The 27,978-nt window shown below is 49.9% G+C and overlaps 1 protein-coding gene across 11 annotated transcripts; it reads left to right on the top strand.

Annotated features, from left to right (window-relative positions):
- Positions 1–151: 151 nt before the first annotated feature.
- Positions 152–21,602, top strand: KCNIP2 (potassium voltage-gated channel interacting protein 2). 11 transcript variants are annotated; one of them, XR_006345232.1, is made up of 11 exons: positions 152–1,539; positions 16,724–16,819; positions 17,679–17,732; positions 18,420–18,544; positions 18,915–18,984; positions 19,127–19,197; positions 19,311–19,418; positions 19,609–19,713; positions 19,848–19,910; positions 20,206–20,335; positions 21,132–21,602. XR_006345232.1 is itself a non-coding variant. In XM_043924867.1 (10 exons), the coding sequence occupies exons 1-10, from the start codon at positions 1,467–1,469 to the stop codon at positions 21,213–21,215; spliced, it is 849 nt and encodes a 282-aa protein (XP_043780802.1). In that variant the 5' UTR covers positions 152–1,466; the 3' UTR covers positions 21,216–21,602. The 11 variants fall into 11 exon arrangements, 9 of the variants coding, with proteins under 9 accessions (XP_043780802.1, XP_043780803.1, XP_043780811.1 ...); XM_043924867.1 differs by lacking the exon at positions 20,206–20,335; XM_043924868.1 differs by having other exon boundaries at positions 20,206–21,602.
- The last annotated feature ends 6,376 nt before the right edge of the window (positions 21,603–27,978 follow it).

Here is a 27,978-nt window from a genome sequence, read left to right as displayed (position 1 = left end):
GGCATTGCTCCCAAAAATAATCCTTCCTTCAGCTACGTGTCCCTTTCTCATGCCTGAACTCTCACCACAATTCCTGCTGGGTTAATTGAATCAAGTGCTTGGAAATTAATCCAATTGAAAAGATTAAATGTGCTGGGGTCACTTCAGCTGAAGCTTTCCGTCTCAGCAGGTTACTCTTCTGGGGGAGCAATTGGTAGGCAGGATTACCTGGGACACTGCCACCATACCATGAAGACACATCAGACATTGCCCCCCACCAATTCTCATGGCACTTGGGGGGTTCATGGGGTTGGAGCCCAGGAAGCATTGTGGGGAACGTCCGACAAGTAGGCTCAGCCATTCAGTCGCCATTACTGGGAGCTGGAGATAGCCCAACCACCCTATGCCTGCCCCTTGCTTCAGAAAAGGAGCTAATCTAAGGGAAGGAGCCTCATAACAAGGACATTGCCCCTCACCTTTGCCTGCATCCCCAGACCCCTTAATTATTTCCCAAATCCTCTGGAAATCAGAGGGAATCTAGGACAGGGCAGGTGACGGAGTAGAGCAGGGCAGGAAAGTTGAAAGAGAGAAAAGGAACAAAAGAGCAAGAAAGTCTTGAGAAACTGACCTGGTTCAGTCTTTATTTTCTTTTTCTTCCCAGTTGGCTAGCAGAGGTCATTAGATCATGGAAGAAGGCACCCTGAGAGCAAATAGGACCCAGAGACAGGGTTCTGCAGTGGGTGAGGGTAGGGGTCCTTATGAGAGAAAACTGTAGTCCACTGGCCTGAGATGAGCCTGCCTTAAAGGCTGGTTGACCTTTACATCCCCATTCCCCCTTCAAGCGGGCAGGGCAATGGTGGGGGCCACAGAGACTCACACATCTGCAGAGAACCACAGAGAAAACGGGCTGACAGGGAGCTGGCACAGACACCCCAGCCAGTGCTGAGGGTAGGATCAGGAGTGCTGAGAATCGGCCGGGGAATCCTCACAGTGGGGCCTTTCTGGCCCTGCACCCTCCTCCACCCCCAAGATCCGGGGGTTCAGGTTTAGGGGCTAGTGTTGCCAGAGAGCTGGTCTCCTTCCCCGCACTTCTCTGTTCACCCTTTCACCGGGTGCCTCCCCCGAGCTGCAAAGAGGAGGGGGCGGGGGTAGGGGGAACCAATCCCGGCAGCGCCAAAGGGGGGAGGTGGCGGTGACAGCCGCGGGGAGGGGGCGGGAGGAGAGGAGAGGCGGCTCGGCTCCAGCTCCGCGCTCTTCTCCGCTCTGCGCTCACCCGCTGCCCAAGCCTGCCACTCCTGTCCCAGTACCCCAAGGTGGGCCCTGGACACCGGAGATCCCCTGGCTCCTCGCCCCAGCCCGGATTCTCCGTACCCCAGCCCCCGAGAGCGCGCTACGCCGCCAGGGGGCGCCGTGTGAGCTCCCTATCCCGGCCACCCGGCGCCCCCTCCCACGGCCCAGGTGGGGACGGGAGGGGGGCGCCGGGGGCCATGCGGGGCCAGAGCCGTAAGGAGAGTTTGTCCGATTCAAGAGACCTGGACGGATCCTATGACCAGCTCACAGGTGAGTCGGTGGCTTGGGGGTCGGGGGAGGGGGGGGAGGAGGGTAGGTTCCATCTCCCCTAACCCTTAAGCTCCTCTGATCCCTGCCAGGCCCTTACCCACACTCTGACCCATTACCAGGCACCCTCCCAGCAGTTCTGGGCAACAGGACACGGAGGTTCAAAACCTTGGGTCCCGCGGGGGATGGGGATTCAGGGGAGAGCAGGTGGGCAGAGGCAGCAGGTGTGGGAATGCGTGACACAAGGCTAGGAGGGGGTCTAGAGTGGGAGGTGTTACGTGTGTGAGTGCCTGTCATTCTGTGTCTGTGTATATGTGTGTGTGTGCGCCTCCCACAGCTGGTTGCCATGTGCCCTGGTCTTGGTGACAGCCAGAGTTAGTGTGATTGCGTGTGACTCTGCAATTGTATGATCCTGTCAGATGTTTCAGTGAGGTTGTGTAGGACCCAGATTGTACTAATGAAGTTGTTTTGACCATGTATCTCTGTTCTGTGTGCAACTCTGCTTTGGGTGTGTGATTCTGTATAAAATGCCACGTGACTTACCAGTATGTGTCAGGTTTTCACTTTATGGTGGTATGCCTGTTTGTAAGACTTTGTGACTGTGAACCTCCTGGGACAAGCATGTGTTAAAGTGGGCTGTGTTGTGTTTTGTGGTTGTGAGACTGGGTATATTGGTGTTTGATACTGATTGTGTACTTTCATGTGGTGATGTCTGCAGTGGGGCTCTGTGTCTAAGACATATCTTACCCTTGCTGCCTCTCTGGCTTCCTGGTGCAAAAAGGGGTCCTTAGTGCACACCACTGCTTCTCCATGTTTTCCACAAACAGCCCAGTGGACCCAAGGAGGGACTCACATCCACCTACCCAGCCTGGCTTCTGGGAGTGACACCCAGCTCCTGTGGGGAGGCTCTGGTTAATGCTGGGTCAGTGCCCCCACCCAAAGTATTTAGAGATCATTCTTAACTGAAGCTCCTTCAGCCCCCAACAGCCCTCCCAAAACTTCACCCAAACCTGGAGGCAAACACACCCTCTTGCTTCCCCTCCAGACCCAGAGATAGAAGCTCTAGGCCTGGGAAGTGCCATGTGGCCTCTTCTTGTAAGTGTCTTCCAAGCCGTTTTGCTGCCCAGGCATCCTCTCGCTCCCACACTGGGAAGATATGTGAGGCCAGTACATCTGTGCCTGTGCGTATTCCTGGGTTTGGTAGGCAGATCCATGTGTTTGTGTGGGTGACTGTGTCACCTTGTGTACATTTTCCATGTGCGTGTGTTTCTGTCTCATTGTGCAGCCAACCCAAGAACTCCAAGAGAGAACAGGAGGGAGACTGTCTCCCCTGTGTCTGAAGACAAGCTGAGAAGGTGAAGGGAGGCCAACATCCATGCCTGTCTTGAGAGGAGTGAGGTTAAGACTTGGGGATGCCAAGAGGACTAGGTGTGACTCACCCACCCTGGAGAGGTTCTAGTCCCTAAGCCCAGACTCCCAGAAGAGGGAGCCCTTCCACTCCACTGAGGCAGGCCTCAGATGTGACCTAGATGAGCTTCAGACCCGGGTGGGTTCCAGAGGTCCAGCTGCCAAGCTCTGCTTTGAATTCTGTTCTCACCAATTCAGGATCCTTGAGAGTAGCAAGTGCCCCAGGGCCCTTATTAGCACCATATCAGTCAGTATTTGCTTCTTGCTTTAATTGATTCTTCCGCTTCACTTGGGCTTCCCTGGTAGCTCAGTTGGTAAAGAATCTGACTGCAATGCAAGAGACCCAGGTTCGATTCCTGGGTTGGGAAGATCCGCTGGAGCAGGGATAGGCTACCCATTCCAGCATTCTTAGGCTTCCCTTGTGGCTCAGCTGGTAAAGAATCCGCCTGCGATGAGGGAGACCTGGGTTCGATCCCTGGGTTGGGATGATCCCCTGGAGAAGGGAAAGGCTACCCACTCCAGTATTCTGGCCTGGAGAGTTCCATGGACTGTAGAGTCCATGGGGTCGCAAAGAGTCAGACTCCACTGAGTGACTTTCACTTTCACTTTCCTCTTAAGTGGAATCATCCCCTCCCCACTTGGCTGTTTGAATCAGAGATTAGGTAGAAGTGGGGAAGCCCTTTTACTGGAAGATGAAGGAATGGAAGTGTGAATGCCAGCTGTTTGACTTTTGCTCTCTGGGCCTCACTTCTCTCATCTGTAAAATGGGAAATACTACTTTCTACCTCCCTATATCCCAAGGGAAATAGAAAGTTCAAAAGTTGACAAGCATCAAGAATTGTGTTCCACGTCAGCATCCACACGACTTGGAAAGTGGGAATAAACACTACCAGGAGCTCTCCTTTCTAAGGAGGGCTTATCTTTAACAGGAGATAAATGGGGTTGGGAAGCCAGTATTAAGGCCTTGGGTGTCTGGAGACACTGAAGCCCGAGGGGAAGCCGTTGTCCGCGGTGCTGAAGCACGTGAAAGGCAGAAGTGCAGCACTGCTATTCAGGTTTCCAATGTTACTTGTGCAGGTGGGATTCCTTGGATCGAACCTGGGGGTAATCTTCGATTTCAGTCATCCAAGCCTATCAGGCTGACACGGAGGAGGGGGTGCTAAAATCATACCTCAGGGCATTCTGGGTTGCCCCAGCCGCTTTCCTTACTACCACACCAGGCTCAAAACAAATCTGAGAGACTTGAGGAGAAACCAGTCTGAGCCCCGCCCCGCATTCAGCCCCTCCAGTCTTACCAGCCCATCAGGACCGTTTGGCAGTGCGACGAGGTGAGAAAAAGCAGTAATCAGCAGTCGTTCTGTCCAAGCTGGAATCAAGGAAAGAAGAAGATGGGAGAGTTGGGACCTGGCTGGCCAACGCCTGAACTCGGTCCCGGTCTGAGGGTCTGAGATCTTCGGAGTCGCTTCTGTCTGGCCATAAATATTGTTCCGAGATTGGGGTGCCCCCGTGTGGTCTTAGTGAAACCATGCTTGCAGAGCGCCTTCCAGATGGGTATGTGGCCAGATTTGGTTCCACGAAGTTCAGAGGTGACTCTCACCTCCTAAATGTAGGATTTTCAGCTAAAAAATATGGAATCCCAGTCGGAGGAGTGGGATCCCCGTAAACTCTGTGAGAAGGTGTTAGTGGGCCCTGGAAGGGTTTACTTTGGTTATAACCAGATAGGGGTGAGTCTATGAAAGGGATCAGGGCCAGGACTTCGGGTAGGGGGGTTTTCCTCGATGCATTTGGCTGACAATCGGCATATAATGGGAGAGTATGAACCCGTTGAACCAGGACATAGCGACACAGGACAGTTCTGTGCCAGACATTCAGAGCCAGAAGCCATTGATAGTAGGGGCATGTCCCTGCCATCCCTCTGCCACCCCAATACACTGGTCATTTCCTCCTCTTCCCTCCTACTCCCGCGCCCATTGGTCCAGGAAGTATGGAAGTGTGGGAAGTTGCCATGACAACTAAGTCCTCTAACCCTTCCCCTTCTCTGTCAAAAATGAGAAGAGAAGGGGGCGACGCGGCAATAAAAGATTATGTTTTCGCTCTCTGGATCCTTTTTCAAAAACCATGGGTGCTCCCTTCCCCACTGGAAATTCAGAAAATGTTCCCAGAGAAGGCTCTGAGGGAGAGTCCGTGCTGCCCCTTTCCCGCCCCTCCCCAGTCTGAGAACTTTGGGGGCAGGTGCTTCAGGCGATGGGGGCCAGGGTGAGTTCCCCTCTTAAGACCTGGAGAGGACAGGAAGCGGAACGCAACTCTACTGCCTGAAACTCTAGTCCTTGTGGGTTCGGCCCTCCTGCGCCGCCCACACGGGGCCCACTCCTTGGGGGCGGAGATCAGAACGCTCCGAGCCTTGGGGGCGGAGCTTGGCCACTGTGCTCTCGGCAGGACCATGAACAGATGCCCCCGCAGGTGCCGGAGCCCGCTGGGGCAGGCAGCGCGATCCCTCTACCAGCTGGTGACTGGGTCACTGTCTCCAGGTATGAGGAAGGGAGGAAGGGGCTGGATCCCTGAAAAAATAAGCGAAGAAGTGAAATAGCCTTACAGAGGTGGGGAGAAAAAGGGTCCCTCGCAAAGATGGAAGGGGCAAGATCCCTCAAAGAAAAGAGTTTAAAGGACAACACTCCCAACAGAAGTGGAGCTTGGGATAGGGTCCCTTAAAGAGAAGATGGGGGACATAGGAGTCTTCAAAGGAGAAAGGACAAGAGGTATCATGGTTCCTCACAATGGTGGAGGAGGGGGCAAGGCTTCTCGATGAGAGCAGAAGTGGGGACCTCAAGCAGGTGGATGTGGGAGATAAAAGGAGGGGGATAGGGATAAAAGGAGGAAGCTTGCAGCAGGCGGGGAAAAGGCAAAACCCTTTACTGAACTGCTTAGTTTAATGGGATCTTAAGATGACTAGGGGCAGTGTGCAGAAAGAAAAAAATCCTGAGGTAGGACTGGACCAACATGAACTCAGCTAGTGAGTTTATGCATGATGGGATGGATAGACTTGTGTGGCATAAAAATTGCATGTCACTGTTTTGTCTATCTCTGGGGGTCTGAATTAAGGGGGTTTGTACATCACTGGGGTTGTGATCAGTGGGGCCATGCATCCCTGGGGTTACATATCCACCTGGATTCTGTGACACTAAGACTGCACATACTGGAATACTGTGCTTTAGAGTTGGGTTAAGGGTTCCTGAGTCACAGTAAGTTAGTTGTGTAGACTTCACAAGGTTGTACCTTGGTGTGGGATTTGTGGAATTTTTATGGCATGTGGATTGTGGGTATCATATAAAGGCACTGCTGAGATTATGCACACTGTGGGTTTCCTTAGAGCTGCCTCGGTAGGGCCCAAAACATCCAGCATCCCCTCACCTGGCCTGGGGAGACCAAAACAACCTAGCCCATGGCATTCTGGAATCTGTAGTTCTCTGGTTCTCACCACCGTATCCCCTTGAGCCCCTGGAGTATAAGCAGGCCTCTCCTTACCATGTGCTCCCAGAAGGAGGGGCCATGGGGTTGAGCCAGAGTCATACTTGGATGTCTCTTGGGGAGCATGTGTCCTCCGAGCCCCTGCTTGGGCCTGTCTCAAGTGACAGATGGCTGGAGCCAGGCAGAGCCAGCTCTCAATCATAGCAGGCATGACTTCCAGGCCCTAAAATAGCCCCAAGGCCTAGGGAGGTCATTAATCACCTGATGCAGCTGGGGGCTGCTGTGTTCTATCCTGGCTGAGGATGGAGTGGGGCTAGAGGGCTGAAAGAAGGGTCTTCACTGGCTGGGTCCTTCACTAGGGGAGCAAGGGCAGATGGGAAAGTGGGCCAGTTACCTAGTATGGACCCCCTTCAGAAGGCAGGGTTTCTCTGGGTTTGAACTTCATAAAGTAAATGACTCAGTGATAGGGGTATTTCTGTGGTGAGATTTGAGAGACCTAACGAAGAGTTCACCTAATGCTTCAAGATAATTTCCCTTCATCCCTCACTCTGCCTGAAGAGCTTCCATTAAGACTTCACTCCACTGGATGAAGAGCCAAGTGGCAGAGGGATGCCTGGGGAGGACAGACTTGGGCAAGTTTCTCACAAAGCTCAGAGCCTTGAGAGGTCTCTGAGTAGGGGGAAGAGACAGCCTGAAAAGCAACTTGCTCTTTCACTTCTACTAGATCCTCCCACCAGAGGCATGGGTGATTTAGGACTTGGGTCTCTGAAGGGTGAGGGTAAGGGTTAGAGGGAAGAGGAGGGTCCATGGACAGGGCACCTGGCTGAATGGTTGTCCATCTGTCCATCTGTGAATCAGCAGCAGAGAGGAGGGAGATGCGGCTATGCTGCCTCTTTCAATTCAAATGGTCTGGCTTGGCATCGAAGGCTTCATGGAATTTGCCCCCTTTTTGGTCTTATCACTCATAGCTCCCCTAATAGGAACTAAGCTGCAGTCACTCAGGATTCCTTGACCCCCATACACGTTGGAGAGACAGACTGAAGAATCTGGCAGATCACTGGTTCTGATTCAAGTCTTGGTCGATCTTTTATCATCTGTATTGTCGTGGGAAAGTCACTTCTCTTTGAGCTTCAGTTCCTTCATCTGCAAAATGGGTATAGTTCTGCTCTATCTGACCATGTCAGCTGTAATAATAGACCCTACTAGTAGGTCTGTTATGAGAACTAAATGAGATAACATGTGTAAAGTATCAAGAACATAAAGCATGCTCAGTAAATGTTGGGCCCTTTGTTAAGGCAGACTGCTGACCTTTTCACCATCCTTAAAGAACTAGCGTGTGAGATGAGTGCAATTGTGCAGTAGTTTGAGCATTCTTTGGCATTGCCTTTCTTTGGGACCGGAATGAAAACGGACCTTTTCCAGTCCTGTGGCCACTGCTGAGTTTTCCAAATTTGCTGGCATATTGAGTGCAGCACTTTCACAGCATCGTCTTTCAGGATTTGAAATAGCTCAACTGGAATTCCATCACCTCCACTAGCTTTGTTCGTAGTGATGCTTCCTAAGGCCCACTTGACTTCACATTCCAGGATGTCTGGCTCTAGGTGAGTGATCACACAATCGTCATGATCTGGGTCATGAAGATCTTTTTTGTACAGTTCTTTGTATTCTTGCCACCTCTTAATATCTTCTGCTTCTGTTAGGTCCATACCACTTCTGTCCTTTATTGAGCCTACCTTTGCATGAAATGTTCCCTTGGTATCTCTAATTTTCTTGAAGAGATCTCTAGTCTTTCCCATTCTGTTATTTTCCTCTATTTCTTTGCATTGATCGCTGAGGAAGGCTTTCTTATCTCCCCTTGCTATTCTTTGGAATTCTGCATTCAAATGGGAATATCTTTCCTTTTCTCCTTTGCTTTTCACTTCTCTTCTTTTCACAGCTATTTGTAAGGCCTCCTCAGACAGCCATTTTGCTTTTTTGCGTTTATTTTCCATGGGGATGGTGTTGATCCCTGTCTCCTGTACAATGTCACAAACCTCCGTCCATAGTTCATCAGGCACTCTGTCTATCAGATCTAGTCCCTTAAGTCTATTTCTCACTTCCACTGTATAATCATAAGGGATTTTATTTAGGTCATACCTGAATGGTCTAGTGGTTTTCCCTACTTTCTTCAATTTCAGTCTGAATTTGGCAATAGGGAGTTCATGATCTGAGCCACAGTCAGCTCCTGGTCTTGTTTTTGCTGACTGTATAGAGCGTCTCCATCTTTGACTGCAAAGAATATAATCAATCTGATTTCAGTGTTGACCATCTGGTGATGCCCATGTGTAGAGTCTTGTCTTGTGTTGTTGGAAGAGGGTGTTTGCTGTGACCAGCATGTTCTCTTGGCAAAACTCTTAGCCTTTGCCCTGCTTCATTCCATACTCCAAGGCCAAATTTGACTGTTACTCCAGGTGTTTCTTGACTTCCTATTTTTGCATTCCAGTCCCCTATAATGAAAAGGACATCTTTTTAGGGTGTTAGTTGTAAAAGGTCTTGTAGGTCTTCATAGACCTGTTCAACTTCAGCTTCTTCAGCATTACTGGTTGGGGCATAGGCTTGGACTACCGTGATATTGAATGGTTTGCCTTGGAAACGAACAGAGATCATTCTGTCGTTTTTGAGATTACATCCAAGTACTGCATTTCAGACTCTCTTGTTGACCATGATGGCTACACCATTTCTTCTAAGGGATTCCTGCCCACAGTAGTAGATATAATGGTCATCTGAGTTAAATTCACCCATTCCAGTCCATTTTAGTTCGCTGCAGATGGTGATTGCAACCATGAAATTAAAAGATGGTTACTCCTTGGAAGGAAAGTTATGACCAACCTAGATAGCGTATAAAAAGCAGAGACATTACTTTGCCAGCAAAGGTCCATCTAGTCAAGGCTTTGGTTTTTCCAGTGGTTATGTATGGATGTGAGAGTTGGACTGTGAAGAAAGCTGAGTGCTGAAGAGTTGATGCTTTTGAACTGTGGTGTTGGAGAAGACTCTTGAGAGTCCCTTGGACTGCGAGGAGATCCAACCTGTCCATCCTAAAGGAGAACAGTCCTGGGTGTTCATTGGAAGGACTGATGCTGAAGCTGAAACTCCAATATTTCAGCCACCTCACTCGAAGAGTTGACTCATTGGAAAAGACCCTGATGCTGGGAGGGATTGGGAGCAGGAGGAGAAGGAGACGACAGAGGATGAGATGGCTGGATGGCATCATGGACTCGATGGACATGAGTTTGAGTAAACTCCAGGAGTTGGTGATGGACAGGGAGGCCTGGTGTGCTGTGATTCATGGGGTCACAAAGAGTCGGACACGACTGAGCGACTGAACTGAAAGAACTAGCTCAAAAAATACCCTCTCCAGGTTTTTCCTGGGCTTCCAGTTAGAGCTCATTTCATGGCCTGAACACATGACAAATATTTTTTGAATGAATAGTTGCCTTATAGTTCTGTCAATGACTGTCTCTCCCTGCCCAGGAAGCCAAAACTTTGTTTGGTTCACCTTTGTTGCACAGGCACTGGCTCAGAGCCTGGCATTCAATTTGTATAGGTCCAATATTTTTAATATCTTTGCCCTCTAGGAGCTGAGAATCTAATTGAGGAAACAGAATTGATCCAGAAAGACCTGAGTTCAAATTTGCAACATCCTTTCTCAGCTAGGTGACCTTGAGTGAGTTCCTTTACTTCTCTGGGCCTCATTTACCTCATCAGTGAAATGGGTACAATACTTTTCATCTGCCTACTTCATGGCGTTGTCATGAGAAGCCATGGAAGTTACAATGTTTGTGGAAATGCTTTATAAATTGTTAAAAGCTGTAGAAATGTAAGCAGGAGAATGTCTGTTATTAATAATAGCAGCAAACAATTATAAACAGTTACTCTGTGCTTGGAATTATTCTGACAGCTTTACATGTATTAGTTCATTTCGGAGGGCCTCAAAACCACAGGAGATAGGAAACTGAGGCACACAGAGATTAAGAACTTGCCCAGCTAATTGCAAGTGGCAGATCTAAACTCAAGGAGCCTGGCACCCTCACCCACACTATTTCTTACCATGCTATGCTGCCTCCTTTTACTGTTCCCGCTAATAACATTACAGACATAGGTTCTGAGTTTTGAGGGCCCAACAATGAGTATGGTAGAATTTCAGGTAACTGGGAGCCTGCTGAGGGCTGGAGGTTCTGAAGAAAAGGGAATTTAAGCTGTCCCTAAAGGACAGGTAAGAATGTAGGACAGGAGAGCAGAGGGTGAGCATTCCAGGCAGAGGGACTAGCAGGAGCAGACGTAAGAAACAGCACTGAGTTTTCTGTGTTTGGAGGACAGTGAGTAGGCCAAGCTGGCTCAAAAAAGAGATCTGCAGATGAGAGCAGGGGAAGAGTATTAAATGCCATACATGGATTTTGGAAGGTGAGAAGGAGATACTGAATATTTGCTCATTTTATCTGTAAACCCTTCAAAGGTGTATAACCTTCAAAGGTGTGAGAAACCAAAAACAGTCCCTGAGTTGACTTCTTCCTGGAGGAAGAAGGGGAGAGGGGCAAGGTCTTGCCCAGTCATTCCCACACCTTCCCAAGGATGTTGGGAGAGGGAAGGGGTAAGATAAATGGTGTGAGATGAAGGCCTGACCCCCAGTGGTGGCCTTGTAGAACTGCAGATCCGTGAACCTCAAATGAAGCAGTAGGGACTACCCCCCATTCCCAAGTTGAGTTCAGTTGTTCAGTTGTGTCCGATTCTGTGCGACCCCATGGACTGCAGCACGCTAGGCTTCCCTGTCCATCACTAACTCCCTGAGCTTACTCAAACTCATGTCCATCAAGTCAGTGATGCCATCCTCTGTCGTCTTCTCCTCCCGCCTTCAATGTTTCCCAGCATCAGGGTCTTTTCAAATGAGTCAACTCTTCGCATCAGGTGGCCAAAGCATTGGCATTTCAGCTTCAGCATCAGTCCTTCCAATGAATATTCAGGACTGATTTCCTTTAGGATGGACTGGTTGGATCTTCTTGAGGTCCAAGGGACTCTCAAGAGTCTTCTCCAACACCACAGCTCAAAAGCATCAATTCTTCGGCGCTCAGCTTTCTTTATAGTCCAACTCTCACATCCATACATGACCACTGGAAAAACCATACCTTTGACTAGATGGACCTTTGTTGGCAAAGTAATGGCTCTGCTTTTTAATATGCTGCTTAGGTTGGTCATAACTTTCCTTCCAAGGAGCAAGCATCTTTTAATTTAATGGCTGCAGTCACCATCTACAGTGATTTTGGAGCCCCCAGAAATAAAATCTGTCACTGTTCCCATTGTTTCCCCATCTGTTTGCCATGAAGTGATGGGTCCAGAAGCTATGATCTTAGTTTTCTAAATGTTGAGTTTTAAACCAACTTTTTTACTCTCGACTTTAACTTTGAGGCTGACACACAGTCATCTCAGAGCTGTATAGGGAGGGAAGGGTCCCTCTGGGGTTAATCCTCCTAAACTGGGCCTCCTGTGTGGGCAAGCTGTCTATGAAGGGAGCCACTGTACTGCAGTGTAGTTTAGAGTGCAGGCTCCGTCAGGATGGCTGAAGATCTGACACTTACTGATCTTGGAGATTTGCTTAAACTCCTTTTGCCTAGTTTTCCCACCCATAATGTGGGGGTAACAGTACCTCCTTCATAGGTTTATTGTGCAGATTCAGTGTGATGATGTCACACTGCACATTATCTAGCACATACTGAGTGCTCAGTCCCTCATCAGCTGTGGCAGTAGCCCAGAGGCTGGTGTTTCCTGGCTCCTTGGCTCAGCAAACCTCTCTCCACCTGCTACCACACACCACTGCCTGGAGGGAGACTGGAAGATGGGGGAAGAGCTCCGGAACTGCACCCGGGGCGGCTGGGTGGCTCTCTTGGAAGGTTCAGGTTTCCCTCTAGCCCTGGGTTTCTCCTGTCAGCTCTGTAAAGATTTCCAAAGAGCAGGCAGGACTTTGGCAGCTCCAGAGTGAGGCCCCTGCCAGAAGGAAGGGAAGAGCACACCCATCCTTTCCTGATTTTCCCAACCCAGGAATCGAACCCAGGTCCCCCTCATTGCAGGTGAATTCTTTACCAACTGAGCTATCAGGGAAGCCCTTCCTCTCCCAAGGAGGTTGATTCTCTGGGTCCTAAAGTCAGCTTCAATGAGTCCCCTCCCCAGAGGGTCATGTTAGGGCTAAGCGGCCTTTTTTCCCTGCCCAGGCTATTGGACCTAATCCTCCCTCCCCTGGGCCTCAATTTCCCTGTCTGTGGCCAGGGGGAAGAAGAGTGCTTCTCACCTCTTAGTCTCCATGGCAACCTCGATCAATGTTGGTAGTGTCCTCCTGACTGGAGAGGCCACTGCCTTCTCCTCCGTAAGGTTTTCATACAGTTTCATGCAGATACAATTACACAACCACCGCAGACCCATACTCCTAATTATAGGATACATTCATATTACCAGTCTTCAGACCCCCATGTCACAACCCTGCTAAAATATAGATACCTCACACTCTATGCACACTCAAATACTCCAATACACTCATACACACCACAGACACCCAGGTTACATACCCATATACACCACAGACATCCCTAAGACAGGTGCACAATCGTGTAAACACACAGAGAGACATATATAAGAGGTATACATTCTCTGCACACAAACACAGGAATATACACACATGAAGACACCCAGACACCCATAACATATTCTTACGCATGTACAGTTCCTAGTTTCTCTGTCTTACACACACACACACACACACACACACACACACACACACACACACACACACACACACACACACACACACACTGCCCGCCCCTGACTTCCAATTTCAAGCATAGGTCTTCCCTCTGCTCCTCTTTGGCACAGAGTAGCCACAAGGTGTCTGAGGGAAGCTCCTCAGGGCCAGAGGCAAGTCACTGCTCCTCCTCTGGCCTGGCCTGGGCTGTATCCTTCTCACCAGAAGCTCCGGAGGAGATATCAATCTATAGGCTGAAGTGGTCCCCGCAAAGAGGAAGAGGCTGTGGCTGGGAGGCCTGTGGGGAGGCGGGGTGAGGGGGGAGAGGGAGGAGATCCGGGGAAGGAGCAGGAAGGGAGACTGCAGGCAGTTGGGGAGCCTGAGGGGGAGGAAGTGTGCGTAGGGCGGGCCAGCCTCAGCCTGGGGGGCCATGCCCCAGGCCCACCATGAACCTGGAAGGGCTGGAGATGGTCGCTGTGCTTGTGGTCCTCGCCCTGTTTGTCAAGGTCCTGGAGCAGTTTGGCCTCTTTGAGCCTGTCTCCTTGGAAGGTAATGCAGGTATCTGGGCATGTCTGGTCTGCTGGCTAGAGGGTTGGGGACTTTATGACCAGGGTGGGGGCTGCAGGGGTAAGCAGGTTAGTGATGGGATGGGGTATCTGGGGGAGGGGAAGAGAGAAGGTGGGGGAGTAGGACATCATGGAGAGGTAAAGAGGGGGACTCAAGGGCTGGATCTGGGGAGGAAGAGAGGGAATCTGGAGGACCGGGTGTCTGAGGGAGGTGAGGAAAGAGGGCGAGGAGGCAGGGCGGTGGTGAGGGGTACAGTATGGGGGGGACTGGGACTGGAGATAAGGAGAAACTGGAGGAATGAGGAAAAGTCTGGAGACAGGCAAGGTATCTTGAATAGAGGAAGGAGGTTCTGGGAATCCTGAGATAACACCAGACTTCTGTGGGGGCGGTCCCCTTTTGGGGCCAGGGACCCACAATGGCTCTGAAGATGTGTGACTCTCCACACCTCCATCCTTGCAGGTTTGGGTCACAGTACGTGTGGACTCAGTGTGTGAGAGATACAGGGGTGGTGTGACTGGGTGTTCACGTGTGTAAGAAAGGCCAACATGTGTGACTACTTGAACCTGTGTATGTGATAGGAATGAGTGTGTCTGAGTGACAGTGTGTGTAGCTTTATGACATGGCAAAGGTGCCTGAGGGGCGCGGAGTGTGTGGCTGAGCCTCTTGGGGTATCTGATTGTGTGTGTGGCTGTTTCAGAGTTCCTGAGGATATGCCAGCTCCATACCCAAGGCAAAGGATGGGATGGGTTCTGGAGGGACAAGAGTTGGGGATACTGTGACTGAAACATTCATAGATCAACTCTGGTAGGAGAGTGAGGGGTGGGTCAGATCAGGGACCCTGCTTCCCAAGACTCCTTGCCTCTCTTAGGTCCTCTCAGGATCTGAGGGCAGAATGGGCTCCAGAGTCTAGACATTGTGAGTGGGAAGTCAGTTCTCCATCTGACCCCAAAGTCAAGTGGAAGAGTGATACTAAAGATAGAGAGGGGAACATGTTCTGCCTTCTCCAGGGATTTTTAGCCTCTCCTTTTTCATACCAAGAACTGTGCAACTTCATAGCATGGCTGTTCCCTAGTTCCATTATGGACAGGACTGCAGGGTAGACACATGGGAGAACTGAAAAGATGTAAAAGGAGCTGAGGTCAAGAAGAAGGCTCATGAATTGCCTGCTTTAGGGTTCAGTAAGAGCAGAAAAGTCTTAGTCTACCCTCCATCCTCTGCTGCATTTATTGAAGTGGGGTGAGGTGCAGGGGTTGGTGTTGGATGCATTGGGATTCATTCAGTCCTGAAAAGATGAAATCAGTCGGGATCTAACTTGCCATCCCCTTTAGACTGTTGGTGCAAGAGGGGGGTGGATATCCAAGGAAATGCAGGCATTCTGTCTTCTGAAGGCACCCCCTTTCTCTCCCCAATTCAGAAGAGCCTAGAGGAGACTAAGTCCTTGAAGCAGGCAGGGGACCAGATGGGGGCATGTGTGAAGATGGGGAGGTTGGGAGAGGCGCGGGAGCCATCCCCCAGTCCAGAGGCTACTATACCACCGGAGGCCCCCAGCACAATAGGCTTTGGGAAACCAAAGTCTGGGCTAATGGAGTCCTGGGCCAGGGGCCAAACCACCATCGATCACCCAGCTCACTGCCTCCCTCCCTCCCTCCGCTCCATAGCTCTGGGGGAGAGAGGACAAATGGGAGAGAGAGGAGGTGCCAACTTCAAGCAGTTTCTTTCTGGGAGCAGAGCATCTTCCTGAGGGTGGAGCCTGGCTTGGGAGGCGGGGTTGTAAAGGAGCTGGGGTGTCAACCTACAACTAAAGAAAGTTGGGCCCCTCCAGGAATGGACTGAAGCCAACTTCAGTCAGTGTGACAGGTTCAGTGAGCTCTGGCCCTGGAGTCTGGAGGTGGGTGCAGCCAGGAGACAGACAACAGGAACTTGCAGGGTCTCCCTGGAATACAATTAGAGCCACAGGATACATATATAAGTAAGGGGAAGTGAGGAGGACTGTGATTAGTGGACTCCGGATAGTCCTACCTGACAACAAAATACTCATCTCCAAAGTCTGTCATTGCCTCAAAGTTTGCTATCATTTCACCTTCAAAGAGTAAGTCATACTGGAAAGGACTGGGAGGGGACATACTTTTAGGGTGGATGAATTAGCTGAGAACTCTATTCTGCTGGCATGAAGATTCTAGGTGCCTTGAAATGAGGGATTATAGGAAAGAAAGGTGGGTGTGCTCAGGGCAAATGCAGGTTCTGAGGGTAAGGTACACCTTAGGTATCTGGTGCCATGGGCACCTAGGTTACAATATGATATGAGCATGATGACCATACTGTGACATGATGCCCCAGGGTCATTGTGTGTTCTTTGTGTGGTTTGGTCGATCATGCTGTGTGTAAGATGGCCTGTATGGCCTACATGTCTGTCCAGTTTTTCCTGGGTCAGTCACATTTCTGTATGTTTGTATTAAAGAGTAAGTACTAGGTCAAAATAGATATGTCTGTGTGTGTGTGTGTGTGTGCATGTGTTGGGAGGCCACTGGGTTTGAGTGAGGTACTGGGTATCAAGCTGTCCCTGTGTGGCATCCATCACTCTGTAATTTATTGTTCTGTGTATACACACCTGTCACTGTATATGTGTGTGTGTGAGAGAGGTGTCCTTGGGTTGGACATCATCCTCAGAGGTCCCGCTATATAGCACTGGAGCCAAGGACACTGGGTCAACAAAGACTGAGGCCAATGTGCCACTTTTCCCCACCCCCACCATCTTGCTGTCCCCAGCTGTGTCCCTTTATACAAGGTGCCCGAGCCATCTTGGTGGACCTTCCGTGCCTGTGAAACCCACTGGACCCCCCTAACCTGCCCCAGCTACTCTCTCCACCCCCCATCTTCCCCCAACACCCGCCCCCAGCCGGGGTCGATTTGTGATGATGGGGAGGGTACAGGGAATGGAGGGACAGCGGGGTTAATGTTCCCTCCTGGGGTCTTCTCTCTTCCCAGGCCACCCTCCAGGGCCCACTAAAAAAGCGCTGAAGCAGCGGTTCCTCAAGCTGCTGCCATGCTGCGGGCCCCAAGCCCTGCCCTCAGTCAGTGAAAGCAAGTGCCTCTCCTGTGCTTCCGGGGGTGGGGCCCGTGTGTGTCTGGGGTGTAAGGAGTGTGAGAGTGCGTGTGGGCCTGACCAACTTGGCAGAGGTGGGCTGGGCGCTGGCTGACCCTGGTGTGAGGGGGCGTGATTACCCAGGGAATGTGTGGGCGTGGTCAGCATGGAGGCGGGGCCTGAGTGTGGGCCACCTGGGCCTGCGAAATGGGCGGGATCTGGATTTTGGGGCGTGGTCAGTGTGACAGGCTGAGGTCTCTCTGATCCTGTGTGAGTGTGGCCACGGTGGCAGAGGTGGGACCAGGTGGCTGTGAGGGTCTGTGCATGGGGTTGTTGTCTGGCCGCCCTCCCTGCCCTTGGGCATGTTTTGGACTTTGAGAGGTAGGTCACCAGTGCCTTGACTAGACGGATACAAGTGTAAGTAAGGGCCGAGTCCACCTTCCTTCAGATACCAGGATACTGGAGTTTTATAGGACCAGCCTGGTCCCCAGTTGAGTGACCTCACTTTGTAGGCCTCAGTTTCCTCATTTGGGCCTCGTCCACCTCACAGGATTATACATACTGCATTTTGCAAGCTATAAAGACCCGGTTTGTAGTCACTACTGGAGAATGTCATTGTGTTTGATTCTGCTGGGTCCCACATGGGGGTAGATTCCGAAAAAGGGCAGGTGTGATATGCGTAAGGTCCGATTTGTGTGTGTCTGTGCTCATTCGTTACGTGTGCCTTTGCGTGCGCTCGGAGATGGGGGGTGTGCATTGTAACAAGCAGGTCTGTGAGATTTGCTGTGAGTGTGAGGGGCGAGGTGTGTGCAGTTGGCCGTGTCTTCCGCTTTCTCGGTGACAGTTCGCTCCCTTCAGCATTAGCCGCCCCAGCCTCCCTCCGCCCCCACAGACCCCGCCTGCTGGACCCAGGTGACTTATTCTCCTGGTGGGGGCGGGTGCGGGGAACTTTGGGAGCCTGGGTTGGGGGCATCTGCCTGGGGACTGGATGTTGGGAACTGGGGTGGGGCTGAGATGGGGCCGGGGTGGTGGCCTTCTCTAAGGCACACTAGGGGTGTGGCAGGAGTTGGGCTATGGATGGGGCTTGGCTGGAGCTGGGCGGGGCATGGCTGGGCATGGCTGGGATAGGCGGGGCCTGGCTGGAGGACTGGGTCTGGGCGGGGCAAGGGTGAGGCTGGGCGGATCTGAGTTTGGTAGGGGAAGGCTCAGAGCTCCCACCCTCAGAAGCCCCTTCTCCAACCCAGTTTTCCTGCTCCTGTCCTGGGATGAAGATGGGACTGGGGGCCTTCCCCTCCAACCAGGGATCAAGGGTCCAGGGGCCAGCGCTGACTCAGACCGCTGGCTCTGGGACCAGGCCTGGCCTTGGACTAAGCCCGCTGATTAACTTCGAAGCTGACTTGGTGTCTTCTTTCCTTGCCTTGAAGTCCTTGGCTCGGGATCAGGGGAACTGGCAGGCTGGTCTCCTGCGTCGGAGATGGTGGGGCGGGGGGTGGAGGGGGGTGGGGGGGTTGGATAGTTAAGTGATTTTGAAGAGGGGTCATGGGGGACAGGCCTGAGGCGCGGCTTTCCACCACCCCCCCAACCGCCCCCACCCCGCAGACAGCGTGGAGGATGAGTTTGAGTTGTCCACCGTGTGTCACCGGCCCGAGGGTCTGGAGCAGCTGCAGGAGCAAACCAAATTCACGCGCAAGGAGCTGCAGGTCCTGTACCGGGGTTTCAAAAACGTGAGTGCAAAGATCAGTCTAGCTGGGGAGGGGCGGGGTCTGTGCAGGACTTTTCTCACTTCCGGGAGGGACAGCGATGGGGAGGGGAAGGGACAGCTCCTAGGTAGGGGTGCCTGCCAGTTTAAGAAGGGAGCCTGTAGGCTGGCCTTTCCGCTCTGTGCTTTTTATTTGTGCGCTTGGGAGACGTCTTCCCTCCAGTAGAAGAGCTACATGGTGAGCCCCCTAGAAACGCAAAGACTTCCCACCTCTCTGGGAGTCTCTGACTACAGAGGGTGGGGTGGGAACGTGGGTGAGACGACGGACGGTCGGTAAGTAGAAGATGGTTTCCTCTCTTCCTTTAGTCTGCTTTCCCTCCCCACCCTACCCACAGGAATGTCCCAGTGGAATTGTCAATGAGGAAAACTTCAAGCAGATTTACTCCCAGTTCTTTCCTCAAGGAGGTAAGGAGACAAGTCCTTGGGGAGAGGTTCTGGAGGGGTTGGAAATGCCAAGTTGGGAGTTGGCAGAGTCCCTCAGAGGTAGGGAGGTAGGAAGTCTGCTCCTGTCTGGAAGCCAAGCTTGCTCACCACACTTATCCTACAGACTCCAGCACATACGCCACTTTTCTCTTCAATGCCTTTGACACCAACCATGATGGCTCAGTCAGTTTTGAGGTAAGCTGGAGGAGGTGGGCCAGGGAAGCATGTTTCCTGGAACTTCAAGGCCAACCCAAACCCAGGCTGAGTGAAGGTACCTGAAGACTCATTTTCCCCTGCCTTCTTTCTAGGACTTTGTGGCTGGTTTGTCGGTGATTCTTCGGGGAACCACAGATGATAGGCTGAACTGGGCCTTCAACCTGTATGACCTCAACAAGGATGGCTGTATTACCAAGGAGGTGGGGAGCAACTGATGAGCTGGGGGTGGGTGGTTATATGTGTATGGGGACAGGCACAGGGCCCCGGGGTGGGGAATGTGACCCACATGTGCATCATCAGCAAGGGTTGAGGTCTGCCCCAGGCCCCAGGCCTTCTAGTTAGGAGGCTGGAGACTCTGAGGAGGGATCCTCTTCTCTCTTGGTCTAACAGGAAATGCTTGATATCATGAAGTCCATCTATGACATGATGGGCAAGTACACGTATCCTGCACTCCGAGAGGAGGCCCCAAGGGAGCACGTGGAGAGCTTCTTCCAGGTGCCTGGGACTGGGCAGGCTGGGTTTTGGAGTGAAAGGAAGGAGGCAAGGTCCCAGCCGGGAACTTACCCAAGTTCTGCCTGCCTCTCTCCTGTCATCCCTCCTGTTTTCTCTACCTGACTACCTTTTTGCAGAAGATGGACAGGAACAAGGATGGCGTGGTGACTATTGAGGAATTCATTGAGTCTTGTCAAAAGGTACAGGGCCCTGCCCTCTACATTTTCCTGATCTGGACTCAGGGCCTGATTCAATGATGTAGGAGAAAGCTCCTTTGGGCAGAGTACCATCTCCTTAACTACCCCTAATTCTGAATTGTTTTCCTTCATAACTTGGGGAGACCTGACCCTTCCCCACCTCTCTGAGTGTCTCCTTCTTCACTGCCTCTCTCTGTCTCTGAACGTCCCTATTTCTGAATCAGTGTTCTTCTCCCTTTCTCTGATAAGCTCTTTTTCTTCCTTTCTCTCCAATCTGCCTCTCCCACCATGTCTACAGGACGAGAACATCATGAGGTCCATGCAACTCTTTGACAATGTCATCTAGCTCCCCAGGAGAGGGGGTCAGTTGCCCTGGGGGGACCATGCTCTAGCCCTAGTCCAGGTGGACCTCACCCTTCTCTTCCCAGGTCTGTCCTCATCCTAGCTCTACCCTGGGGGCTATAGGAACCCAAGAGCCTGGGGATTTAGTGGTCCATACTGCTGGAGCTGAGGAGGGTAGGGAGTGGGCAGAGTGTATCTGTGGGGGTGTTTTCAACTCCCAGCAGCTCCCCCTTCCTGCCTGAAACTCAGTGCCGAGGGTGCCCTGTTATGGGAATTGAGTGGTCCTTCCCCTCCCACCCCCCCAACTGAGAAACCACAACACTAGGCAAAATGTCTCCTGCTATGGTGCTTCCCCCATCCCTGATCTCATAAGCATTTCCCCTAAGATTTCCTTATAAAAAGGCTGTTCTGTCCTCGGCACTGACTGGCCTTTCAGGCCAGGGCCTTTGACAGTGCTGTAGGAGGGGGTCAAGAATGTGGAGGGAGTAACCTTGGGCCTAAGCCAGCGGGTAGGCCCTAGGAGGCAATTGCGGTAGAGAGCAGAAAAGCCTGGGGATTGTGAGTGACAGCATACCAGGCTATAGCTTTGAGCTCTACAGGTCTGCCACCCCAAGCCATCAGAATATGTGTTTCCAGGCTCTTCAGAAAACCTTGGAAATATCTCCAGAAAATTTCCATGTACTCCTCAGTATCCCAGGAGAACCTGGGATCCGGGTTTTGGCAGATCCCTGGAATTTCTTCCTCTTCTTTCTTCCTGTTTGGGTAGAGGTGGTGGCAGTGGGGGGAAGATGGGTGGGAGCTGTCTTGACTGATACCTGCCAAAGTTTCGGCCTACCTTCTATGATGGCTGCAACTTAAGTTTTCATTTGTCATTTCCTCTAGACCTGGAGGCATGGAGTAAGTCAGGGACCACCCTGTGGATGCCTTAGGAGAAAAAGGAAGGAAGGAGGCAGACATAGCATTTGAACCCAGTGTGGGGGCATTTTTGAGAATTTTTGATATACCCAGGCTCTATTCCTCCCTCCCCACATAGCCTCCTCATAGCCTACTCAGAGTTTCCTTTTGCTCTAGTCAATCTACCCAGAGATGCCTCTGAGCACACCTTGAAGGCAGGGACCATAGGATCCAGGTCCCACCTCACTGTCAGCAGCCTGGCCACACTGCTACCCTTTAATATATCTGCTTGTCCCATTTAGCTCACTTTCCCAGTCAGCTGTGAACTGAGGGGGGAGGGCCCCCAAGGAGCCCCCTTCCCCATAAGAACACTGTTGACTACTTTGCATTTTTGGTTCCTCTGTAATTTTTGTAAAATAAGAAATCACCAGATCCAATAAAACACAATGGCTATGCACAGGTTGCTGTCTCTGCCTTTTTGTCCCTCCTATCCAACACATAAACTCACAACCCCTAACTCAAACAGCCTTTTAGATCCCAAAGACAATGCTTCGTTTCCTAGAGTATGGCCAACCCTTGGCAGGAGATCAAGTCACATGTTCTGGAAGAGTTGGAAACCTCCTGGACCTTAGAGAGGCTCCTGAATCTCCCTTATCCATGGAGGAGACAAGGAAGAGAAAGATGATTGATGTCCCAAAGACTATGCCAAGCCAGCTGTCTTTTGGCTAAACATTCTTTCAAGTCAAATCAATAATTTCTAATTTACATATTAATATATCTTAGTTAATTTTAAAATGCTTTTAAGAGGGGAATTCCCTTTAGGTTCTAATGAAAGTTCCTTTGTGTAAACATTCCAGCTAGTATAGATGTACATTTGTGTCTGTACTCTAGCCAAGAATGATGGGGGAGCAGATGAAGTAGACCAAGGACAGGTCACCATGGAGCAGTTGACACAAAGGGTAACAGAAGCTTCCTGTGTGGGGTAGGAACCTTTCTTTGTTCTGCTCCTGGAGAGGGGCTGCCAATGCTAAGTTCCTCCCATCCTTTCTCTAGGGCAGTATTATGTGGTAACTAAGCTTTACAGTCCATAGAAGGGGGATCAGGCCTTCTCTTCCAACATTGTAATGCACACATTGACAAGATCAAGGGAGGGGTATGGTGTCTAAGAAACAAAACCTTACTTCCAGAGTCCTTCATTTTGTCATGTTTTTGCTGCTCACATCATCACATAGCTGTCTGCTTCTTAGGTCCTTGGGTTCCTTTAGGTCACAACCCCTCTGTAGGATCTAGTTAAATTTGTGGACCTACTGTCTAGAGGAAAAAAATAGCACAGTTTTCCATATGTTTTTGTGTCCCTGAAGCCCATCCATGGGCCCTAATTAAGAACCTATGATCCGGTCTACCTCTGTCTTCCATTGTACAGAAGAAGAAGCAGGCCCAAAGAGCAAAGAGCCCTTGCTCAAGATCAACTGATAAGTTTATAGGAAGGTTGATACTAGACTCAATCCCCCAAATCTCTGTCCAAGGTGGCCATGGAGCACAGTAAAAATTTGTGGGTGAAAGATGGATGCTATGCATGTCATGTATAATGGAGACAATGTAACACTGTGACAGGCTGTCCTGTTGCCCTGTACTTTTACTTCCGGGCACTTATCAGTTTGTAACTGTATATTCAAGTGTATTTATTTGAGTGATTATTTGTCTTTTTTGTTACATTGTAAGCTCCTGAGGACTCGAGTGCCTGGACTAGGTTTTTTTTCCCCCTTACCATCCTATCCTGGGGCCTGGCAAGTAATAGGCATTTCATAACTGTATGAATAACTGTATTGTTTGGATAAATGGGCATGGTAAGTGTATGTATATAATTGGCTTAAGTATGGAGACGGTCTCTATATTTTAGGGTACTTTCAAGCTTAAGGGAAGTGTAAGTCTGAAGCTGAGAATTTCTAGGAACTGAGAAGTACCCCAGAGCTAGGGCAGACAATGGGAACCAGGAAAAAAAAAAAAGAGAGAAAAGACAGGAGGTTGGGATTCTGATCATTTTTTTCTGGCCACTGATTAGATTCTGAATGTTGTTAGCTGCTCCATTTCAAAACACTCTTCTTTATTGTTTTTCTTTTACCTTTCTGGCCATCCCTTCTCAGTCCTCCCTTGATAACTCATCCTTCTCATTTGGAATATTAAACATTGGCCCCACAGCTCAGACAGGAGCCTCTTTTCCATAACACATCCAATCCCATGGCTTTAAACATTATCTATATGCAGGGAGACTCCTAAGTTTTTATCCCCAGAATTCTCCTCTGAGCTCCAAGACCCACATATTCAATTGCCTATTTGACATATTGATGTGGATCTATAATGGTCATAGTAAACATGTTCAAAATGGAGTTTTGACTCATGCATTCCTAGTCTTCCCCATCTCAATAAATGACACCATCTACCTAGTTGCTCAGGTCAAAATTTAGGAGTCTTCTATTCTCCTTCCACACTCTCCCTCTGAGTTGAGTTGACTTCAGTCGGTCAGTCGTGTCCGACTCTTTGCGACCCCATGAATCACAGCACGCCAGGCCTCCCTGTGCATCACCAACTCCCGGAGTTTACTCAAACCCATGTCCATCGAGTGGGTGATGCCATTCAACCATCTCATCCTCTGTCGTCCCCTTCTCCTCCTGCCCCCAATCCCTCCCAGCATCAGGGTCTTTTCCAATGAGTCAACTCTTCCAGTGAGGTGGCCAAAGTACTGGAGTTTCAGCTTCAGCATCAGTCCTTCCAATGAACACCCAGGACTGACCTCCTTTAGGATGGACTGGTTGGATCTCCTTGCAGTCCAAGGGACTCTCAAGAGTCTTCTCCAACACCACAGTTCAAAAGCATCAATTTTTCAGTGCTCAGCTTTCTTCACAGTCCAACTCTCACATCCATACATGACCACTGGAAAAACCATAGCCTTGACTAGATGGACCTTTGTTGGCAAAGTAATGTCTTTGCTTTTTAACATGCTATCTAGGTTGGTCTTAACTTTCCTTCCAAGGAGTAAGCGTCTTTTAATTTCTTGGCTGCAATCACCATCTGCAGTGATTTTGGAGCCCCCCCACAAAAAAGTCTGACACTGTTTCCACTGTTTCCCCATCTATTTCCCATGAAGTGACGGGACCAGATGCCATGATCTTAGTTTTCTTTATGTTGAGCTTTAAGCCAACTTTTTCACTCTCCTCTTTCACTTTCATCAAGAGGCTTTTTCGTTCCTCTTCACTTTCTGCCATAAGGGTGGTATCATCTGCATATCTGAGTTTATTGATATTTCTCCTGGCAATCTTGATTCCAGCTTGTGCTTCTTCCAGCCCAGCGTTTCTCATGATGTACTCTGCATATAAATTAAATAAGCAGGATAACAATATACACAGCCTTGACGTACTCCTTTTCCTATTTGGAACCAGTCTGTTGTTCCATGTCCAGTTCTAACTGTTGCTTCCTGACCTGCATATAGGTTTCTCAAGAGGCAGGTCAGGTGGTCTGGTATTCCCATCTCTTTCAGAATTTTCCACAGTTTATTGGGATCCACACAGTTGAAGGCTTTGGTGTCATCCATAAAGCAGAAATAGACGTTTTTCTGAAACTCTCTTGCTTTTTTGATGATCCAGTGGATGTTGGCAATTTGATCTCTGGTTCCTCTGCTTTTTCTAAAACCAGCTTGAACATCTGGAAGTTCACGGTTCACATACTGCTGAAGCCTGGCTTGGAGAATTTTGAGCATTACTTTACTAGTGTCTGAGATGAGTGCAACTGTGCGGTACCTTGAGCATTCTTTGGGATTGCCTTTCTTAGGGATTGGAATGAAAACGGACCTTTTCCAGTCCTGTGGCCACTGCTGAGTTTTCCAAATTTGCTGGCATATTGAGTACAGCATTTTCACAGCATCATCTTTCAGGATCTGAAATAGCTCAACTGGAATTCTCCCTCCATTCTCCCTCTACTCTCCCTTAATTCATCACCAATCCTGGGGATTCCCTGGCAGTCTAGTGGTTAGGACTCTGGTGCTTTCACTGCTCAGGGCCAGGCTCAATCCCTGGATCTCTAGAGGACTAAGATCTCTACAAGCCATGCAGCACAGCCCCCCAAAAAAATTAAAAAAAAAAAAATCACCAATTCCACCATCAAAGGTTCACCATCTCTCTCCACTGCTGTTCCTTAGTCTAAATCACTATCGTTGCTTAGCTATATTTTTTTCCATTTGAAGTAGACCTTCCTTACTGTGGTTACTTTTCATCACATCACTAGATTTCCTCTCTTCATAGCACTTATCACAAACTGAGTTCCTGTGTGTATACTGAATCTCTTTCTCCAACCAGAATGTAAGCCCTGTGAGAGCAGCACCCTATCTTGTTCATTCCTCAACTGTTTATCAGAGGCCTGCTAGGCTATGGTTCCTACTGTAGGTGCTGGGGGGTAGAGGTGTGTTATGGAGAGAAAGGGTGTGGCAAGAATTGCCCATTAAACTTGAGAAGTACAGATATGGAAGGTGGATCTTGCCTGGGTCATGGACTTCGAAGTGTTGGCTACAGAGAGTAGATGAAATTGTGGCTGATGACTTGCGACCAGTTGCCACAGTGTAAAGTGTGAAACAAAGAGGAAAGTGTCATGAGACTGGGGGCTAGGGTCACCTGGAATGCCAGCTCCAAAATCCCCAAAGGACTACAATATCCAGTGAAGCTGCTATGGCCCCCTACTGTCATCACAGGAAGTCCCCTAATCCTAATCCCCATCTTATGCCAAAGCCTTTGACTGTGTGGATCACAATAAACTGTGGAAAATTCTGAAAGAGATGGGAACACCAGACCACCTGACCTGCCTCTTGAGAAACCTATATGCAGGTCAGGAAGCAACAGTTAGAACTGGACATGGAACAACAGACTGGTTCCAAATAGGAAAAGGAGTACGTCAAGGCTGTGTATATTGTTATCCTGCTTATTTAATTTATATGCAGAGCACATCATGAGAAACGCTGGGCTGGAAGAAGTACAAGCTGGAATCAAGATTGCCAGGAGAAATATCAATAAACTCAGATATGCAGATGATACCACCCTTATGGCAGAAAGTGAAGAGGAACGAAAAAGCCTCTTGATGAAAGTGAAAGAGGAGAGTGAAAAAGTTGGCTTAAAGCTCAACATAAAGAAAACTAAGATCATGGCATCTGGTCCCGTCACTTCATGGGAAATAGATGGGGAAACAGTGGAAACAGTGTCAGACTTTTTTGTGGGGGGGCTCCAAAATCACTGCAGATGGTGATTGCAGCCAAGAAATTAAAAGACGCTTACTCCTTGGAAGGAAAGTTAAGACCAACTTAGATAGCATGTTAAAAAGCAAAGACATTACTTTGCCAACAAAGGTCCATCTAGTCAAGGCTATGGTTTTTCCAGTGGTCATGTATGGATGTGAGAGTTGGACTGTGAAGAAAGCTGAGCACCGAAAAATTGATGCTTTTGAACTGTGGTGTTGGAGAAGACTCTTGAGAGTCCCTTGGACTGCAAGGAGATCCAACCAGTCCATCCTAAAGGAGGTCAGTCCTGGGTGTTCATTGGAAGGACTGATGCTGAAGCTGAAACTCCAGTACTTTGGCCACCTCACTGGAAGAGTTGACTCATTGGAAAAGACCCTGATGCTGGGAGGGATTGGGGGCAGGAGGAGAAGGGGACGACAGAGGATGAGATGGTTGAATGGCATCACCCACTCGATGGACATGGGTTTGAGTAAACTCCGGGAGTTGGTGATGCACAGGGAGGCCTGGCGTGCTGTGATTCATGGGGTCGCAAAGAGTCGGACACGACTGACCAACTGAACTGAACTTATCCCCATCTTAACATTCCAGTACTAAAAAGAGGGACTATAAGAGTCTGTGGAGCTACAAGTTGGTCTACCGGCAGAGGAGTCTAATATGAGACTGAAGTACAAGATGGACAATATTAAGTGTTAATAATCAGAATGAGAAGGAGATGCTTATTTCACATTTAAACCACCTACCTAACCACAGATTTCTCAGCCACTGAGTGCATCTTGACAGGACCAAAGGGAGCCCTGAGAATAAATAGCAAGGAAACCCAAGTCCATCTAGGGCTCAGGGAAGGCTTCCCACAAGGAAATGTTTGTGCTGAGGCTCAAAGAGTCTCATGTCTCCATTATACACACTTCACACTCCCCATTCCCAAACAGGCCAGGCCTTTTCACCCCTTCCTACATGTGTACTCCCTTCCACTTGCCTAGAGTGCTCTCTTCTCCCTCCCCAACTAACTACTATTTATAAATTGGCTAAATCCTATTTATCCTTTATGACCCAGATCGAAAGTGAAGCCATGGCCGCCGCCTCTACCCAAAGGAAGATGAAGTCAGTCCCTCCTCTGAGCTCCCACCACACTTGGGTACACCGTGTGGGGATTGTGTGTGTATTCGTTAGTCTGAACCTCCTTGCTGTGAGCTCATAGTGGCCCAAGAGGAAAGCAGGAGGCAAGCTCAATAGGTGTCTGCTGAGAGAAGGAATGACTTAGTTTTTAAAGGGGGCTAGCGCCAAGCTGGAGGTAGGGAGAAATGTTTGAGGGCAGAGGAGTGAGCTGACCTTCTTGGAGTGTTGTCTTCACAGAACCGAGCCTGGGTCAGGCTGATGTAATGAATCAACTTGTCAGAAGAATCTCAATAGAAAGTAGGTCAGTTTCTTCCCAGCTCTTTAAGAACCAGAGGCTCGGGTTCCGCGCCTGCGCATTAAGAGAGTAAACACCTCTTTTTTTTTCACCCACTCCCGCCTGCCGGCCCTATCCACATCCCTATTGCCCCAACCCGCTCCAGC

This window comes from Cervus elaphus, chromosome 15 (assembly GCF_910594005.1).
Source record: "Cervus elaphus chromosome 15, mCerEla1.1, whole genome shotgun sequence".
Classification (NCBI taxonomy): domain Eukaryota; kingdom Metazoa; phylum Chordata; class Mammalia; order Artiodactyla; family Cervidae; genus Cervus; species Cervus elaphus.
The sequence above is the reverse complement of the archived record's forward strand: the minus strand, read 5'-3'. Positions and strand labels throughout refer to the sequence as shown.

Coding starts and splice junctions, on each gene's coding strand:
- KCNIP2 (XM_043924876.1), top strand. CDS start 1,467: ATGCGGGGCCAGAGCCGTAAGGAGAGTTTGTCCGATTCAAGAGACCTG. Junction 16,820..17,633: donor CCTGCCCTCAGTCAGTGAAA/GCAAGTGCCTCT, acceptor AGGTGTGTGCAG/TTGGCCGTGTCTTCCGCTTT. Junction 19,911..20,205: donor TCATTGAGTCTTGTCAAAAG/GTACAGGGCCCT, acceptor CCATGTCTACAG/GACGAGAACATCATGAGGTC.